The following is a 19,702-nucleotide window of genomic DNA, read 5'->3' as shown; positions in this document are numbered from 1 at the left end:
GTCATGCACGAAGGCCTGCGGTGCTGCCCTACGGCAAAACCTCATAAATGTGGCCCTCCGGATTAGTGTGCTGCATAAACCCCCTGCTGCTCCTGTGGGCACTGTACCATTCTGCAACCAGGTTATTTCCGGTTTGGCGTCGTTAACACTTATGTGGAAGACCTCCATTGGCTACCACTAGCGGCTTGGATAACGTTGAAGACGGCTTTCATGGCTCATCAATGTTTACATATGCTGAACTCCTCCCTCTCTGGCGGCCACATTTAAAATGTCTGTCAGCTGGCGAGAAATGTGTAGCGGAGGTAGATAGTACTTTGAAATGCTCCTTGTCTGGAGATGTCCTGTCAAGCACTTGTTATGTGGTTGGTTCTAAATATGTTTTGTTTAAAAAAGAAAACTTCAATTGCTTAAAGTTGTCGCGTGGCGCATTGCATCCTGTTTTTCACATTCTTTTGACTTTCTAAACATAAAGTACACTTATACGCTTATATTTTGAACGCAATCTTAAATAAATAAAAAATCATAAATTAATTCCTTATTAAAGAGAGAGTCAAGTTACGGAAGTGACGTATGGATGAAAGGGTAAACAATGAATTTCCACAATTATCATGGGCATAGGCCAAGCCTGCACTGATAAGAGCCTGTTCTAATATTTTGCTCTTGTTAGCATTTGAAATGTTTTCTGGAGACTAACTCAGAGCATTCTCAGTTGTTAGTTAAGAGATTTGGTTACAGTTGTAGTTGTAGGAGTTACTAAAAACACAGAACAACATGTCTCCACGCGGTGGAAGGCCCTAGCAAACATTGACTGGTCACCTTTCAGTTGCTTATTGATGTGGTTAGGTCTTAAACGTACTAATGAGGGGAAACTTTTACCCATACAATGCTAATATGAGTAGAAATAAAACAATAAATTAATATTATCCCTAAATGTGCCACATCACACCGCATCTCCTGCAAGTTTGACGGCACCAAGACCAACTCCACATCCACTAACACTAAACAGAGACCTGACACCAACCACCTAAAATGCATCCTACTCAATACCCGCTCAGTCCACAGGCTCGCCATCGACCTCTGGAATCTACTAGACACCATCTCTCCAGATGTCGCCTTCCTAACAGAAACATGGATGAACTCCACATCAGCCCCAGACATCACCATTGCCATCCTGGAAGGTTACAAGATCATCCGTAAGGACCGGACCGACCAAACAGGAGGAGGCATCGCTATCGTCCATAAGAAATCCATCCGCATTTCAACCAGCTCAGACGTCAATCTCGCCAACACTGAACACCTTCACTTCCAGATCCACATCGACCCCAAGACCACACTCAGAGGCACCCTCCTCTACAGGCCACCAGGACCACGTGCACAATTCAGTGACGACATCACGGACTTCATCACCCCACACGCCCTCCCCTCCGAGGATTACATTATTTTGGGAGACCTCAACTTTCATCTTGAAAAGAACAACGACCGCAACGCCACCACCCTTCTGGATAATCTCGCCAACCTCGGACTTAAACAACTTGTCACTACACCCACCCACATCGCAGGTCACACACTCGACCCTATCTTCACCTCCAGCAAACATGTCTCCTTCAGCCACACCACAGCTCTCCTCTGGAAGGACCACAGCTGCGTTCACTTTACCTACAACAAGACCACAACCAACAACCATCCTCAACCCACTCTGCGAAGAAACTGGAACAAAATCACCATCGACCAGATCTCCTCATCGCTTCTTCAAAACCCCCCTGCCCACTCCACAAACCCCGACCAAGCAGCCATTAACCTCACCCAATGGCTATCCAACAGCGCCGACATCCTAGCACCGTTGAAAAAACGTCAAATCAAACTAGGCAGCAAGAAGGCCTCCTGGTTCAACGATGATCTTAAGAAATCTAAGAAACTCTGTCGCTCCCTTGAGAAGGCCTGGAAGAAAGACCCAAACACCAGCACCAAGGACGCCTTCAAAAACGCCACCCGTATACACCACCAACTGATCAGGAATGCCAAGAAAGCCGCTTTCAAGGACCGACTAGATAGCAACGCCCACAACAGCAAGGAATTATTCAACATCGTCAAGGAATTTACCAACCCCTCAGCCAACTCCAACGACATCACCCCCTCTCAAGCCCTCTGCGACTCCCTAGCCTCATTCTTCCACAACAAGATTGCAGACATCCACAACAGCTTCGACAACCGACCCGAAGACCAACCCACCCAACCCTCTGCAGGACCCCCACCCCCCTTGAACATCATCAATGACTGGAACCCAATCTCCACTGAGGACACCATCCGCCTGATGAACTCCATCCACTCAGGATCCCCCACAGTCCCATGCCCTCACCACATCTTTAACAAAGCAGACTCCATTATAGCACCGCACCTCCGAGACGTCATCAACTGCTCCCTCAACTCCGCCACCTTCCCGGAAAGTTGGAAACATGCCGAACTCAGCGCCCTTCTGAAGAAACCCACAGCTGACCCCACCGAACTCAAAAACTACCGCCCTATCTCGCGCCTTCCATTTCCGGCCAAAGTCATCGAGAAAGCTGTCAACAACCAGCTCGCCGCCTTCCTCGAAACCAACAAATTCCTCGACTCCTCACAGTCCGGCTTCCGAGCCAAACACAGCACTGAGACCGCACTCATCGCAGCAACTGACGACATTCGAACTCTGCTAGACAACGGAGACACAGTCGCCCTCATCCTCCTCGACCTCTCCGCAGCCTTTGACACCGTTTGTCATAGCACCTTAATACAACGCCTCAGAAACAGCGGAATCCAAGGAAAAGCACTGGAATGGATTACCTCGTTCCTTGCCGGAAGAACTCAGAGAGTCCGCCTTCCACCATTCAAATCAGAAGCTACCGAAGTCATCTGCGGCGTGCCACAAGGATCTTCACTCAGTCCCACCCTCTTCAACGTATACATGAGCCCCCTCGCGGCCATCGCACGCCAACACAACCTCAACATCATCTCCTACGCTGATGACACTCAACTGATACTATCACTCACCAAAGACCCCAACACCGCCAAAACCAACCTACATGAAGGAATGAAAGAAGTCGCCGAGTGGATGAAGTACAGCCGTCTAAAACTGAACTCTGACAAAACTGAAGTCCTCATCCTTGGTACCTCCCCCTCCGCCTGGGATGACTCTTGGTGGCCAGAGGCCCTTGGAAAAACACCCATCCCGACGGACCACGCACGGAACTTAGGTGTCATCCTGGACTCCTCACTTTCTATGAACAGACAAGTCAACGCCGTCTCATCTTCTTGCTTCAATATTCTTCGCAGGCTCAAAAAAACATTCCGCTGGATCCCCACAGAAACTAGAAAAACGGTCACCCACGCACTGGTCACGAGCCGCCTGGACTACGGAAACACCCTATACGCCGGTACCACCGCAAAACTCCAGAAAAAACTCCAACGCATCCAGAACGCCTCAGCCAGACTCATACTAGACATCCCGCGTAAAGACCACATCTCTGGACACCTGAAAAAACTCCACTGGCTCCCCGTTAACAAGAGGATTACTTTCCGCCTCCTAACCCACGCACACAAAGCACTCTACGAACTTGGACCCGAATGCCTCAACTCACGACTTTCCTTCTACACCCCCTCCCGCCACCTACGATCCTCCAACCAAGCCCTTGCAACTGTACCTCGCATCAACAAAACCACCATGGGAGGCAGATCCTTCTCCTACCTGGCAGCTAAAACCTGGAACTCACTTCCCACTCACCTTCGCCTCACTCAGAACCACCTTACATTCAGAAAGCAACTTAAAACCTGGATATTCGACAAGTAATTCCCCACCCTCCTCAAGCGCCTTGAGACCCTCTGGGTATGTAGCGCGCTATATAAATCACTTGACTTGACTTGACTTAATTTGCCTTTTGTTGCTGCATAATATGGTCAACCTTGCTGCCTAATTTAGTCCTTTCTTGCTGCCACAATAAGTCCAGTGGCCCTCGGTGCAAGGAGCATATGAGGCTATTTATATAGTTCTGTGAACATCTGAATTCAGTCGCCTCTGGCAAAAGGTTAGAGTCCGGTCGTGGAGAGGGAACGGTTCAGAGTCAGCGTGGCAACAACAAGAGTAGTCACTTTGGCAGTGGAAACATTATGAAGAAGAGGTGTCATTAGCATTTTTTCTAAAGTCTTTCTTGAGACTTAGGCATGGATAAGGGAGACTTTATTGCACTTTCCTCTTGTGTTTTCTGGATCTCGAGCCTGGAATGGGAATGGCTGCAAGTTCAGCAGATACGTCCTGAGATGGCCCTTGTGTCAGAAAGAGAATTTGTCTTGTGTGAGTTTATGCGCTTAAAGGTCACACAATAGGACATGAATTTGATGCAGGCCAGGGGATGAAGGCATGAGGTCACATTGCCTGTGGTTTGTGGAGAGGCAGTTAGCTCCTTGCAGGATAGATGTCATTGACAGCTGGTGCTGTGAAGGGGCGGATGGGTAGGACCTTTCCACCTTCATCGTGGATCAGGACAAGGACCTTGATGGTGGAGCCGAAGTTGCCCGGAGCCAGGAAGGGTCTGACGGTGTGCAGCACCTCCAATAGCAACCTGGCTGCCTGGGTTTACTGGTTCACGTGCTCCTTGGAGACAAGATGGAGGACACATGGAAGCCAAGAATTGCTCTCAGTGGATGATACAGAGAAAGGAACTTCTAAAGCTTCATGACTTACAGCCATGCCTGGTACAATATGTGTCAAATGGTAATCTCCAAGGTTTCTTTTTCTGTCAGGGTTTATGTTTTAAGGTAAGGATTCATCAATAAGGTTCTAATTTCTACTTCAGGAACCTTATTATTTAAGCAAAGATCCCTTTCAAACAAGGGAGAATATAATTCATTATTTAAGTATGTCGATTTAATATTTATATCCCGGTCACCAAGCACCTTACAGTCCCATGGCTGAAATCTGGCAGTTGTTGAAATCATTCACTGTTGTCCATAATCTTTAAGTGTCTCTTGTTTTAGTGGCTCCAAATATTTATTTCAATCCATTTATTTATCTATATTGGGCTATTTTAACTCACAGGTAATTTAAATATATTTCACCTGTGTATTTCCATTACAATTGTGTTGTCCACTGCGGACCTGGGGCATTGTTCATTGGGATCCAACTCTCCTTTTATTTTCAACGTCAGCACTGAATGAAGCCTTCCTCCAGGCAATTTCTTGCCCCATTGGCCTTGTTGAGGAACGAGATATCAAGCCAGAAGCAAACAAGGCCACCATGAGTGCCATTCATGAGGGAGATTTCCGCCTCGAGTGCAGACATAAAGATAGTACTCATAAATGCTATTTGTGACTTCCCAAAGTCATAAACATAGATATTTGGTCTAAGTTTAGACCAAACATCTAAGTTTACCTTTGTGAATCGGGCCCAAGACGTGCAAAAAGGATGTTCTCTGCTCGGACGAATATTTGAAAATTCAAACAAATTAAAAGCACATGTTGTTACAAGTATGAAATGGAGGATGGCAGATCTAGCAAATGACCTATGTGTGTGGGTTGTAATTTGTTTGTCAGACCCCATCCTCTATTTAGGATTCATCTACTGAAGTTACGTAAGCATAACATGAAGTTCTCTCCAGATGTTTCATAATGTTGCATTGAGGCATCCAGCTATAGCAGTCTGCCAGTGATCATAGTCCTCCTCCTCTATCATGACGAGGAAGAGATTAAGATTTAAACTGACACTAGTAATGAAAATACTGTTTTCACACTTAAAAAAAGAATCAGTTTAAATACTTTTAAACCAATCACTGTTGAACGTCTGCTTGTCCCCGTGGCACATCGACCAATATTAGGCATCTTTTGCCATTCAAGTGTATAATAGCATATTACTACAATTTGCTTATTGGCGAGAGGGCCATAGCCCAGGGCACCAGCCTTTCAGAGCACCGACAGCCAGCTCTGTTCTGCAGAGAGTGTTGACCTTGAACAATTCATAAACAGATTGTTTTAGATACCGTTTTCCTATAATTTATTCTTAATGTGGGTGATGTGTGAGAGTCTATTACAGGCATTTTGCAGAGAAATGTTGTGTTTATGTTTCATGGTACATCTTTTAGATCAAACAGGATCTCACGTGAGAAACGGGAGGGCGTCTGAGAAATTATCTTCAGTAATATTAGTGAGGTACCAGGGCCGGACTGGGATCCCAAAGCAGCCCTGGCAAATGTTGTCAGACCAGCCCTCGTACTGTGCATAGCGAGTGCAGTAAGTGAGCTTGACCACTACAAGGAGGGTTTGGGGGTTCCCCCACCAAGAAAAGTTGGGCAAAAGAGGCGCATCCTACAACACAGTTTTCATGATATATTCAATTGTATTAGCTTAAAGTATAGTAAATGATGACCTTACAGTGCACCTGATACAACAATCTTTTTTGTAGCCTTGCAATGATTCTCTTACTATCCTCCTCCAACAGTGCATATCATCTCTCCATAGCCCATCCCTCAAATGTATTTCATTTATTTTATAGCACCTCACATACCAGTGTAGGGTGTCGGAGCAATTTTTATTACACACAAATACAGAGACAATGAATAATAGTTGTCTAAATCAGTGTATAGAAAATGTTACAAAGGGAAATACAAGGTGTAGGATTCACGTCATCCATACTGGTCGGCATTTTTTAAGAGTGCTTGGTGTGGAGAAGCACAAACCCAGGATTCAGAACATAACTCAGTTGTTTGGGATGGATTTACTAATAAGAATGTATTTCTAACCCAAACAAACCCTTATTAGCAATATTAGGATAATGAAAGACTAAAAAAAAAAACTTTCTAACTTGTTCCATGTAGTTTGCATGTAGCTGTTTGATCACACTTCATAACTCACTGGGCTAGATTGTGATTCTAACTTATGAACCGTAGAGTAACAAAAGGGCCTCTGTAACAAAAGCAGTAACCCACTAAGCTATGCACAGAAAATACTGCTCTGTGATTTGCATGGTACATGTCCTTACACTAATCACCAGTTATCCTCAAAACTACTGGATATACAAGGAACTCTGCGGCGGCTGCTTTCCCAACTGCTGTACTGCTACAAAACTGGTCCTCAGTAACAAAACTGTTCCCCCGCACTCTTCCAGCCTGCCGGGGAAACGCCTGATGCCCTGTACGGCCAGGCCGGTCTTGGCGGGTGCTGCTGTGTTGCCTCATTGAAAAAGCACATCACTTACCCTGAATATTAGATGTAAATATATTTAGAATTTGGAGCAGTGTGCCTGTGCACTGTCAGTGACTGGGCCAAAGAGTGACTTAAAGAGCTGAAAAGGAGTCTTGAATTCAAAACTTCTCCAAACAGAGGCCCCAAAATACGTTTGGCCCAGGGCCCCCGAAATCCGTAACATGTCCCTGACTCTTCCCCTCAACCTTGACAGCAGTAGAAATGCACATGGCCGGTCTGCATCTAAGGAAGCCACTTTGACTTTGAGTGACCTTCATAACGAAAGAGCTACATCCTACAACCGTGATTGAATCTAGTGCCCGTGTTTTCTGGAAATGATTAATATTAAGATTAGATTAGATTAACGCTAATCTTACGGACAACCATCTAAGACTTGCAAAAGAGCTGTGACTTCAGATGGTGGGAGCTCTGTGGTCATTGTTTACTTCTCTGGCCTCAGAGAGCCATGGTTGGAATAAGCAGCTGCAATGAAAGTTTCCCTCAACCGTATAATAAAATCATCCTACTTCTCCCAGACTTTGGTGGCTCAATACAATGGAAGAGGCAACAATTGTGTAAAATCAAAAACACACAAATACATTTCGCACCTGGGCATTGCGGTGGCACTGTCGACTCCCGCACATTTTAAAACCTTACTGGGGCGGACGGAAATCAGATGCTCGACCCCTCTGTGGGTTGTGGCCCTTGGCCCTGCAAGCAGCTGAGATTTGAGAGCTACTCTGCTTGAATCTATCTCTAATGGTCACATCTTAAGGTGATGTGGAAAGATTATGTAGTGTACTGGTTTTCAGGACAAGGTGGTCTGTATTTGTAGTTCCTTTCCTGTCCCCTTATATTCCATCCTCTTTTTAGCCTATAACTTTTTTTCATGCTTTCCCGTCTTTATATTATTTTGATGTTTTCCCCTCTTTCTTCTCCACTATACTTTGTATCCAGTCCCCTCTTTCCTTTTTGAGGTGTTGTTTTTAGTATTTTGTGTTCAAGGTGGTGCTCAACGAGGACACAGAGCTGGAGGGTTAATTAATGGGGCTGTTATACATAGATGGACGGGGTGGATCCATTGAACAGTGTGTGATACCAAAGTGTAAATAATGACCTTTGTTAGGGTCTTTGTTTAAACGTTCCATAAAATCAGCAAAACCTAATTGTCAATTAAAACTAAAGGACTTTTGTCATATCTAATGCCCAAGCCAGGCTATAAAGTTCCCTTATAGAAATTCAACTACTACATAACCCATACTGTCTGGGTACACACCTCTGATTATTACTGCAACAATTGAAATAGATGCACAGTACCACCGTTTGCCCACATCACATGGAAGATATGCATTTTACGCAATAAGAACATATGGAGGAGGCAGACAGGGCAATCAGGTTCCTTAGCAAATATGTGTCTTCTAGAATCTGCAACAAGGGTGAAAGACCTTGCGCTACATTGGCCATATTGTGAGACCACCTTGGGCTGCGCCGGACATTCGGATCATCTGTCCTAAGAATCACCACCCAGAGGGAATACTACATGTGTTTTCTCCATGCTGCTCGGAACTGTAAGATTAAATGGGCTTTTGGAGTCTAGAGAGGCTATTTAGAAAGGGGCACACTGGCATGGGCAGAGAGAGATGAGCGTGATATATTTTACCTGCCCATCACGCTTGATGGAATTAAAAATGCAATTTAAAGCCTAAAGAACGGTAGGGCCCTGGGGAGTGATGGACTGACATGTAAGTTTTATATAAAATACATAAATGAGTTAGTGCCCTTCAAGCTTCTTATCTGTAAAGAGGCCCTGTCTCAAGGAGAGTCGCCACCCTGCTTGGCAGCGGTTACGGTCATCATAGTATTAAAACCCGGCAAAGCCCCACATGTCTACAATTCTTACAAACCACTTTCATTATTTAATATTGATAATAAAATACTAGCAAATCTGATAGCTGCCCGGCTACTCCCTTTACTACATAGCTTACTGCTGCCAGACTAATCTGGTTTTAAACAAGGGGATATGGTGAATAATTTGCAGATGGTATTTGCTGTTATACATCAAATAGACCCTGGCTTGCGTGCAGTAGCTGTGTTTCTAGACGCAGCTAAGGCCTTTAATTCTATGGAGTGGCATTTCCAATTCACAGTTTTGGATGTTATGGGCCTCTGGCGCAATATGGTGAGGTGGCTTAAACTCCTATGCCCCTTATCAGTAGATAAAATCAGAGTTAACACTAGAGTCTGTGCATATTGCCATAAAAAAAGCAGAGATGCCCCTTGTCGCCAATCCTATTTGCCCTGGCACTAGAACGCTTGCTCAGTATGCCAAGGGAATTCCACAGTGAAAAGGGAATAACATTTGGCCAATGCAGAATTCTAGTTTCTGCCTATGCAGATGACATCATAGTTCTGGTGTAGAACCCAGAAACCTCCCTTATGCACTAATTAGGGAGATAATAGTATGCAGAGGCAAGTCGTGCCTCGCCATTAGCTGGACAATGTCATTAATGATACCCTTGACTGGAGACACCGGATGTCCCTCAATGGACTATCCAATCCAGTAATGTGAGACACTGATTCGCTACTTGGGCATTCAATACCACTGAGCTTCAGATGTAATAGTTACAGAAAACTAAGGTAGGTGTCTAGATAATATCACCAGTAGGGTAGAAAAGTGGAAAAGGCTGCTGAAACCACTGCTGCCATCCAGTCGGGGACATGCACTCTGGCCCCATCTGACCCTTGCCACCACCATACTCACCAAAGGATCAGCGAAGAACTAACACCTTTCCTTAATGCCGCCATCAACTCAGCCACATTCCTGGATACCTGGACACATTCCACCTTCACGCCCCTTCTCAAGAAACCATCCTACCACCACACCCTAAAGATGCTACAGAACATCTTGAAATGGCGCCCAAGAAACACTAGAAAAATCATCACTCATGCCCTGGTCACAAGCATGTTGATCACCAAGAAACTACCCAGAAGACTACAAACCATCCAGGACTTGGCAGCTAGACTCATCCTCAACCTCCAATTCAGAACCTGCATCACACCACACCTCAGGGAGCTCCACTGGCTCCCGGTACACAAACTCACTAATTTCAAACTCCCCAACAAAGCACTGTACAACTTGGGCCCCACCTACCTGAACAGTTTAATCTCCTCACACCAACCACCTTGACACCTCTGCTCCGCAGGACTCCTATTCACAACCATCCCACACATGCACAGACCCAGATCAGGAGGGCGGGTGTTCACTTATATCGCTTCTAAAGTTTGAAACGACCTCCGACTCATCACCAGAGCCTCCTCCTCTCTTCTTGAATTCGGCAAGTAGCTGGAGACCAGGCTTTTCAATTAATGAACCTGCCATAGACATAGCTAAGTACACACATCTATCTACTCAGTATGAGAATACCATTGGAGGTGATAGTGAGCTTTATAAATACACATATCTGGGACTGGGCAAATCGCCATTATGAAAGTGGTTGTACTGCCTCAATTGTTATGTCTGTTCCAGAACATTCCACTCCCACTGAATCGTAAGATCTCTGACAAACTCCAGCGAAATGCAATGATGATAACAATTGGGCTGGAAACACAGTGGAAGATCCTGCTGAACCTACCTTATAATCGGGGGAGGGAATCTCTGTTCCAAACGTTGAAATATATAGTATCTGGTGGCGTAGGCACAGTTTGCACACTACTGGTTTCATAATGATAGACAGGTACCAGCCGGTACCCTAGAAAATGGGCTGGGCACACGATACTCACTGTCCACTATAACCATGAAAACTATGAACAAGCCAATTAGTGTCCATAAGCAAATACAAACACTAGAGTGTTCTAACTGGACATGTAGAGACTTGCTCAAATAGGTGGTATAGAAGTATTTGCCGTTTGTCTCATTGCTGAAAGACCCTAGCCTGTGAGGAAGTTGCCGCAAAGTGACTCCTGAAGCAGAAGCTATTAAAATTAGGGAATGTGTACTTAGAGGGTATGATTACAACCCTAGAGGAATATCAGAGTAGAGGCCCACGTTCCACATACCTCTATCATAGGTTATGCAGAACAATCAAAGAGAAATTCAAAATCATACCCTAAGAAGCCACTAGAGAGGCGACTATTGACCTATCATTAATAATACCACATCACTCAAACTAGTTATTGTCATGTATAGCATTGTAATGTCAGACCTGGTACATACTGACTATCACAAACTGACTGTCATGACAGGGGGCACTGGAACTGTGCCCGGCGATATCGAGCGAACAATGGAAATAATGCTACCTACAAAAGAAAAACATATCTGCATGTGGCAGGCACAGGCTCGCTCAATCCAATCAGAGTATTACACACCGAAGACATTAAACAAATTGTGGTCGGATGACAACTCTTCCTTCAAACGATGTTGGACTGTGGATGCAAGTTTGGCACATTTAGTATGGGACTATCCAGGGATCACCAGATATTGGAATGATCTGTTGCCATGCTCAGCAAAATGATTGAGGTTGGGTGGGTAGCATCCCCAGTGGTGGCACTGCTGGGATATGTAAAAAAACATTTCCAAACAGCATTGGAAATATGCCGCACTAGCTCTGTTGCTGCGAAAAGTAGAGCGGCGACATGCCGGGGGAGCTCGATGGTGACACAAACCACCGAATTGCTGGAGAACCTTTTGAGATGTCAGAGCCGCTCTGAAATATTTGATACATTGTTACCCATCACTTCATGCCCTACAGATATCCGGGCTCCACTTCACAGGTACCCTGCTGCACAAGTGGGAGACCTAGCCACAACAGACCCGCAACAGGCAGACAACCATTGGACTGCAGCATCTTGAGGGTTGCACTTGTACGTTGAGGAGAGTATAGCCAGGTCTGATAGCTGAACATGTGTGTGAAGAGACATCACCTGACTGCAGTGAAATAGGATTGAAAGATAATTGTGTTATGAAGTTGGAGGTACTATACTTGAGCATAGTGGAGCATTTACTCCACTATTATTCGAGGCTTGTGTTCAATTCAATACATAATTTAATAAAGTTGTGTTCCTCAAATGTACTAAATGGTGAGCGAGGATTCTTTGAGGCATTAGGCTTTTATCTGAGATATTGTGGAACCTCTGGTAGAAAACGTCTGGCCCCTCTCTCCAGCAGTGTGAATTCTGAAAATGCCCAAACATGGTGAACGGACAAAGATAACATAATGCAATGATAGCCTGTTTGAGTGGGGTTACCAGATGACTCCATGGTAGCAGGACAGACCATGGGGGTTTTAATGAAAACAACAGAGTTTTCTGGGAATTTTATATTGATTACATTCTCTTGAACTAATAGAAGTAAAGCACTTGACAAGAAGGATGTGTAAAAGGAAGGCCCAGGGCTGAAAGCAGCCTGGTGGCTTAGGGTTATCTGGAACCCTATTCATTGACATGCCTTGTAGGGTTTCCAACGTTGACTCACAGTACCACTGATGATGTCTGTTAGTTTGTCCAAAATAGGTACCTCAATGAACCAAAAATTATGTTTTCAATGAAATTGTCTGATACATTTAGTACTTGTGGTGCAGTGAGTTATCCTGGTCTTGTCTTCTGTTTTTCAGGCTCTGCTGTCTGCATGCTGATCACTACTCCATATCCGAACATCAACGTGACCGCCGGTGGAAATGCGACTCTCTACTGCACCTATGCATCTATTGCCCCTATCGGAAAGGGGCTTGTGGTTGAATGGAGCTTCCTTGAACATTATTCACAGACACCAAAACCCGTAAGATCCATATTAACTACTCAGTAAACACAGCTGCCAACTGGCTAGTTAACAGTGATACTCTGTTGTTAGAAAAAAATGGATTCTTGGAGTTGTGTTTTGACCTGTATATTTGTGGCCTTGGTGTACATGGTCCACTTTCAGTGACTCATGGCATCCTCCGAAGGCCAGTTTCCAAGGCCGACTTTTCAGAATAGCCATTGACCAATTTCAGTGACTAAATACAATGTATTTATGCATAAAAGTCATCAAGGGGATCCTGCAAATTTAGACTTGGATCAGAGCTCTTGTGCACCAATGGTGAGCCTGCCTGCTGTACCGCAAGAATGGGAACTGATTCAAGTGTAAGCGTTAAGTTGTCAGACAGTAAACAAAGTGAGCAGCATAAACTTAGGCCTTTGACTTTGAGGGGCATATTTACAAGTCCCTATCGCTACCACAACGTCACTGTTAGTGACGTTGTGATGGTGATAGGGGCCTTGCATTATTTACCAGGCAGCATTTAGCCACTTAATATGGCTTAGAGCTGCCTTGTAAATAAGGCACCCTTTCACTCTGTATTTAGCGTGAAAGGGGAGGGTAATGGGTGTTTGCGGTGGGCGTTCCACTACAACACCCATTGATTTTGACGCTGCCCCCTATTTACAAGGAAAAAATCTGGCCTTAAACAGGTGAAACGAGGATAAATGCTTTATTTCTCCTTGTTTTTGCTGTTTCCATGTGTGCTGCCTTGTGTAGCACATATAGAAACAGCAAATTGCCTATAATTGTTTATGTGCAGGAAGGTCACCATTCCTGCACTTTACCAATAATTTTTTTTAAATGCCGTTTTGCAACTTCTATGTGTGCTTTAAAGATTGTTTATGAGCAGGAAGGAGGAACTTCCTGCACATAAACAATCTTCCCCTCAACACAGGCATCCTTGCACTATCGTGCGAGTGTGCCTGCATTGGTCCTAGGCAGCTAAAGTTAGCGCCAGCGTAGGGTGAAATGCAGGGCTGCACCATATTTTAATAAATATGGTGCAGCCCTGCGTTTCTAAAGTGACAGTGTGTCATTAGCCTTCTTAGCTTAATGACACGCTTTGCCACTTTATTGTAAATATTCCCCTGAATGTTCAGGGACCGTGAGGCTATGGTCCTACATAACAGCGCCATCTAATCACACATTTTTTCAATTTGCCCGAAAGTCTGTTAATGGATCTTTTTTGGATCCTCGCACAGGAAGACAGGTGGGAACCTTTCATCTCTGGCCCATTCATGACAACAGCTAACACCGATATTCTTTGGTCACTCTATGGAATCAGAATGAGTCCATATTCTAATGATGGTCAACCAGTCCATGGATGGTAGGAATGCAGCAGACTATTCCTGCTCCCAAGTCCTACTGGAGTGATTGGTGTCATAGAAAATCTCCCCCGAGGCCGGTGATTGGGATCACCTGCATAGACCGACCTCTTTAGTCCTTTCCTTTCCTGTGTTGTGAGTCCCTTCTCTGCTCATGGCTGGTAGAAGGTTGAAGCCATTGCAGACAAGGGAGCCACAACAAGATATTGAGGAAGCTTCTCTTCACAGCGAGGGACAAGGAACTACAAAGACAGAGGACCACTCACGGTAGATTTACTAAGATGCCTGACCCACCGGTGAAGTTAAAACTTTGAGCGTTTAGATTTCTGACTGACTGAGCTTTCCTGCACAACACATATTGTGAACTGAGTCCCTTGTCTGTAGTTGGATCAAAAAGGTAAAACATAAGGAACTTCTAAAAAGTGCAATCTTAAGGGTAACATTCTTGACAGCTACTATAACAGCTCATGGTTCTCAACAACCAGAGTGACATGGGTGTACAGCAGATTTTTTTTTAAATGTTTTAAAATATATTTCTATTATGTTTTATAGCACAAAAAGTGTTATTTAACAATACCCCCCATCCCATTCCTTTTCCAGTGGGACCGTGTGAGCAAATTATACAAACATCCAATGTATGAGTATTATCATCCAATTACACCATAAGAGATGCAGATGTCCATTTACATTCATGACCAACACAAGCTCTTATGATTGTTACAAGAGTGCACAGTCTTAATTAGCAATCATTACATCTCCAGGTGTTTGTGTAGTATCATCTAATAGCTGCTGGAGTTGTGTCTCCGCAAATCCCCAAATCATCCTACCTTCCCGATGTTGCTCAACCCGAATCAATTTGCTCCGTACTCCACATTCTGCCCTCATCCATTGCATGTAATCACGTATCCAACGTTCGAGTTTAGGTATTTTACATGTTCTCCAGTGTTTTGCTATACATTTCTCTGTGGTTGCCAATCCTAATTCCAAAATTTTCACAGCATGTTTTGTTATCATAGTGTATACTATTAAACCCAATAAACATGTTTGAATAGTGCATTGTAAATGCAGTTTTGTCAGATAATTTCTAAAAAGACATAGGGGCATATGCATCAAAAATCGGTATTACATGTCGTTAATAGCGAAAAATAAGGAATCGCTAATAAGGGCATGCAAACCACGATGCATCAATGAAATCGGTATTAATTACCGATTCAGTAAAAATCGCTATTAAATATCGAAAGTACGTTAGCAAGACTAGCAAATACCGATGTAGCAAATACCGATTCGGTATTAGTGAATCCGGTATTTGCGAAATCGGTAATAGCGAAAACGGTAAAAATACGCGACGCATCGGAAGCACGCTGATGACATCACAACCAGGAAGTAGGACAGCCCATGCTCCATTTAGTGCCCGAGGAACTCAGAGGAGGAGGCAGAGCACAGGAGCTGAGGAGCCAGACTGAACCAGCAGCAACCGGGACTAGGCAAGTAGGTCAAGATGGAGACGGAGGCCCCCCAGCAGGGAAAGGACACACACAGAAAGAGAAAGCGCAAGTTCTCAGATAAGGAACTCGAAATCCTGATAGAGTGTGTGACCAGCAACAATGACAAGCTTTTCGGGAAGTTGTCGCTGAAGGTGCCTGAGGCAGAAAAAAGAAAGATATGGTTACGCATCAAGGACAAGGTCAATGCCTGCAGAGTCACCCACCGCAGCATCGACGATTTAAAAAAACGCTGGTATGACCTGCATAAAAGGGCCAAGGAGAGGATTGCGCAGAGGGTCAAGGATGCTGCAGGCACAGGTGAGGGCACATCCAATGTGACACCTAACACAGCCCTGGAGGACCTAGTGGAGTCAACCATAGAACCCGAAACTGTTGTGGGGACACCTCTGGAGCTGCGGAAGGAGGACAAGGTAAGATGCATGGCAGCGTAGCAATGCAGCGTGTAGTAAATCCCTGCCCACTCCCCCATGCCGGACCCAGTGCACATGTAGCCGTGCCTAAAACATATACCCTCACCACTGTGTTGCACCATGGGAGTTGTAGTCAATACATAAATGAGTGCATGTCTGATCACAGAGGTGAATGACATGAATACAGCAGCTAAGGGCCAAAAGTCTGTCCAAAAAAGAGCTTTATTTAGAGACAACAATGCTATATTCACATACAATACCTTGTTATTAACTATGCACTGTTTCACACACAGATGCATCCCCCATGGATTCTGACAACAGTGACCGCCTCATCATATCTGAGACACCAGTGTTGAGCGAAGCGGAGTGCTCACAGGGACATGAAGCCATTTCCTCCCCTTCACCACCACCGCGGACAGCACCTCCAACATCCATGCAGACAAAGACACCACCACCACCACCGCCATCCTCGCGGGCAAAGACACCACCACCACCGCCATCCTCGCGGGCAAAGACACCACCGCCACCACCACCACCAGTGCGGACAACTCCGCAGAGCCGCAGGGCAGATGTTCCCTCCCTGCCCATGATGGAGTCAGAGCAGAGTTCAGCACCCCAAAATGTCCCACGCCAGGCTGTCGTCACTCCAACCACCCAAACTGCAGCACGTCAGCGTTTCAGGCAGACTGGTGCCCCTGGGTAGGGCAGCTGCAAGACCAGTGGATCCGTCCGAAGGGTACGGAGTTGTTGAGACCCGGATGCTGCGTGTCCAGCGCCTGCAGGGAAGACACATGGGTGCAATGAAACTCTCCATGACAAAACTGTGCAACAAATTAGGCAATATGACTGACGCTGTGCGTGAGCACACCACTGCTGTAGCTGCCGGCAACAATGAGATCAAGCTATGCCTGCAGGAACTGACACGTGCCGTAGTCACAGGCCAACAAAGTGAGCGCCGGCGTCACAGGCAGTTCATGCTCGCTGTGAATTCCACCAACAAGGCCATCAATAAGCTGTGCAACAGCACAGCTGTGCTGTCCCACCGATCCGTGTCCCTGCAAGTGGACCTAGGGCATTATTGTGGGGATGTGGCAAGGGCCCTTGAGAGGGTGACCACTGCAGTGGAGCAACTGCAGCCTGAGTCAGCCAGTGTCAGCAGTGTGGGAGTGGATGAGGGGAGTGAGGCAGCCTCCAGTGTGAGCAGCGTCTCCCTGCCAGAGACCAGCGGGAGGAGGCGCAGTGTGCGCAGCGCAACAGCCACTGACACCCATCGCGCAGAAGCGGAGGAGTCACAGGACAAGAGACTGGGGGTACGCGGCAGACGCAAGTAGAAATGTGGCAAAGACACACTATCCATGGAGACGTAACCATGGGCCAACTATCGTGCCACAAGCATCGCCCGTGTTGAGAAGGGACGATTTAAGTTTGATTTCTACTGCAGCTGCAAAATGTTTGAGTTACTTATTTCTGCACCAGTCTGGTGTTCATGATCATTAAACCCTTCCAAATCTAATCCTGTTGTCAAGGCACTCTCTTACCTGTCTCAGAAATGATGCTGTGTGATGTATGTCCGCCTCCGTTGGCCTTCTGATGTGTTGGGCACATGCGCCTGTTGGTGTTGGGGGGGGGTTGCTGTGCACGTAGTTCATCCTCTCTGTCCACCTCTATGGTTATCCCCCTGCGGGTGGCATGTTGTGCAGGATGGCACAGACAGCTATGATATGGCAGCAGGTCACTGAGTCGTACTGCAAGGCACCTCCAGTCTTGTGCAGTATTCGGAAGCGACTCTTGAGGATGCCGAATGTACGCTCCACCACATTCCTTGTGCTGATGTGTGCTCTGTTGTAGCGCTGCTCTTGCGCTGTAGCTGGGTTGAGGTAGGGAGTGAGTAGATATTCACGCAATGCGTAAGCGCTGTCACCTGCAGGATGGGGAGAGAAAGGTCATCAGCAGGAATGCAATTATACATGTGGGGATGGAGTGAACAATGATGCATCAATATGTACCTAGTAGGTGTCCCTCTCCAAATTCTCCGTTGATCAGGCGCCTGTGGAGGCCACAGTGACGGAATATGTAAGCGTCGTGTGTGCTCCCGGGGAATTGGGCTACAAGGTCCGTAATGATGTACTTAGCATTGCACACAACCTGCACATTAATAGAATGATATGACTTCCGGTTGCGGAATATGTATTCGGTGGCTGATGGAGGACAGATGGGGACATGCGTGCAGTCAATACACCCTATGACATGGGGGAATTGTGCCACCTGGTAGAATTACCGTTTGGTGTGGGTCAGCTGCTGGGGGGTTGTGGGGAAGGTGATGTGGCGATTAATGAATGTCAGCATGGCCTCTAGGAACCGGTGGAAGAAGCGTGATAATGCGCTTTGCGACACGCCTCCATTAGCCCCTAGAAGCTTCCAGACGCCAGCAGGTGCAGGCAGCATAGGACCTGGACATGGGCTGGTATGGCGTTGGTCCTATGGGTCTTGTGCTGCAGTAATGGTTCCAGGTCTGCTATTAGGCGCATGATCATGGCACGGTTGAGTCTGTACTTATCGTACACCTGTTACTCGGTCTGCCCCAGCAAAGTGATGCGCACCCTGAAGACCCTGTCCTGGATCATCCTCCTGCGCTGAGCCTGGGCGTTGATCCTCCTCCTCCTAGCAAGCACGTAGAGGGCAGCCATTTTGGATGACATGTGGGGTTTACCAGGGCATTTGTGAAGGGTTACTGATTGTCAGCACCTGCTGAGAAGTTGCATTTTTTTCCTATCCTTCAGATAACTTTACCTCCTGATTGTGAATCCCCTTATTTTGCTCATGCTAAGTTGCGATTTTTGCGTTTTTCGGTATTAGCGATTATTCATGCATTCCATTACGATTCTTTAATAGCGATTCGGTATTTCCGAGGTCAGGTTTGGTGTTCGTTATTTCCGATTGTCTGATTTGCGATTCGGTAATTTACCGAGGGGAATTTGTTAGCAGTTCTTTATTTTTTACCGATTTTGGGTTGATGCATAGCATTTTCAGGTTTTGCGTTCGGTAACGGCCCGTTTTACCGATTCGGTATTTTACCGGGAGGTATTTTGCTTGATGCATCTGCCAGATAGACCCTTATTTTAGGAGAGGCAAGTCTAGGTCCATTCATTCTTTTATGAGCCCCATCTGACATTTTGAGGCCTGCAAAGTTACTGTGTACCTGTCATGCTTCCCCCTTCACTAGAAATCACCAGGGCAATCGGACTCGAAATTGCTAGTTTCAATATAAATTCTCAATACCCATGAAATTCTGTGGGTTCAACCAATAATGGCCAATAATTCTGCTCTCGTGGAGTTATCAAGACCCTTGGATTCTCATTTACAAGCTCCTTGCACCGCTGCTGCGTCACTTTGTTTTGACTCAGCAGCGACGTAATCAGTGAGCCACACTGCCCCATGTCTAAAAACTGATGCTTTGGGTCC

The 19,702-nt window shown here is 45.8% G+C and overlaps 1 protein-coding gene across 1 annotated transcript in view; it reads left to right on the top strand.

Annotated features, from left to right (window-relative positions):
- Positions 1-19,702, top strand: part of VSIG1 (V-set and immunoglobulin domain containing 1) — a 104,137-nt gene that overhangs the window by 10,187 nt on the left and 74,248 nt on the right. Inside the window, exon 2 of the mRNA XM_086918470.1 lies at positions 12,816-12,979. Coding sequence (XP_086774596.1) covers positions 12,816-12,979 — 164 coding nt within the window. The remainder of the gene's footprint in view (positions 1-12,815; positions 12,980-19,702) is intronic.

This window comes from Lissotriton vulgaris, chromosome 4_1, assembly GCF_964263255.1.
Source record: "Lissotriton vulgaris chromosome 4_1, aLisVul1.2, whole genome shotgun sequence".
Taxonomy (NCBI): domain Eukaryota; kingdom Metazoa; phylum Chordata; class Amphibia; order Caudata; family Salamandridae; genus Lissotriton; species Lissotriton vulgaris.
Note: the sequence above shows the minus strand (reverse complement) of the source record. Positions and strands in the feature narration are given on the sequence as shown.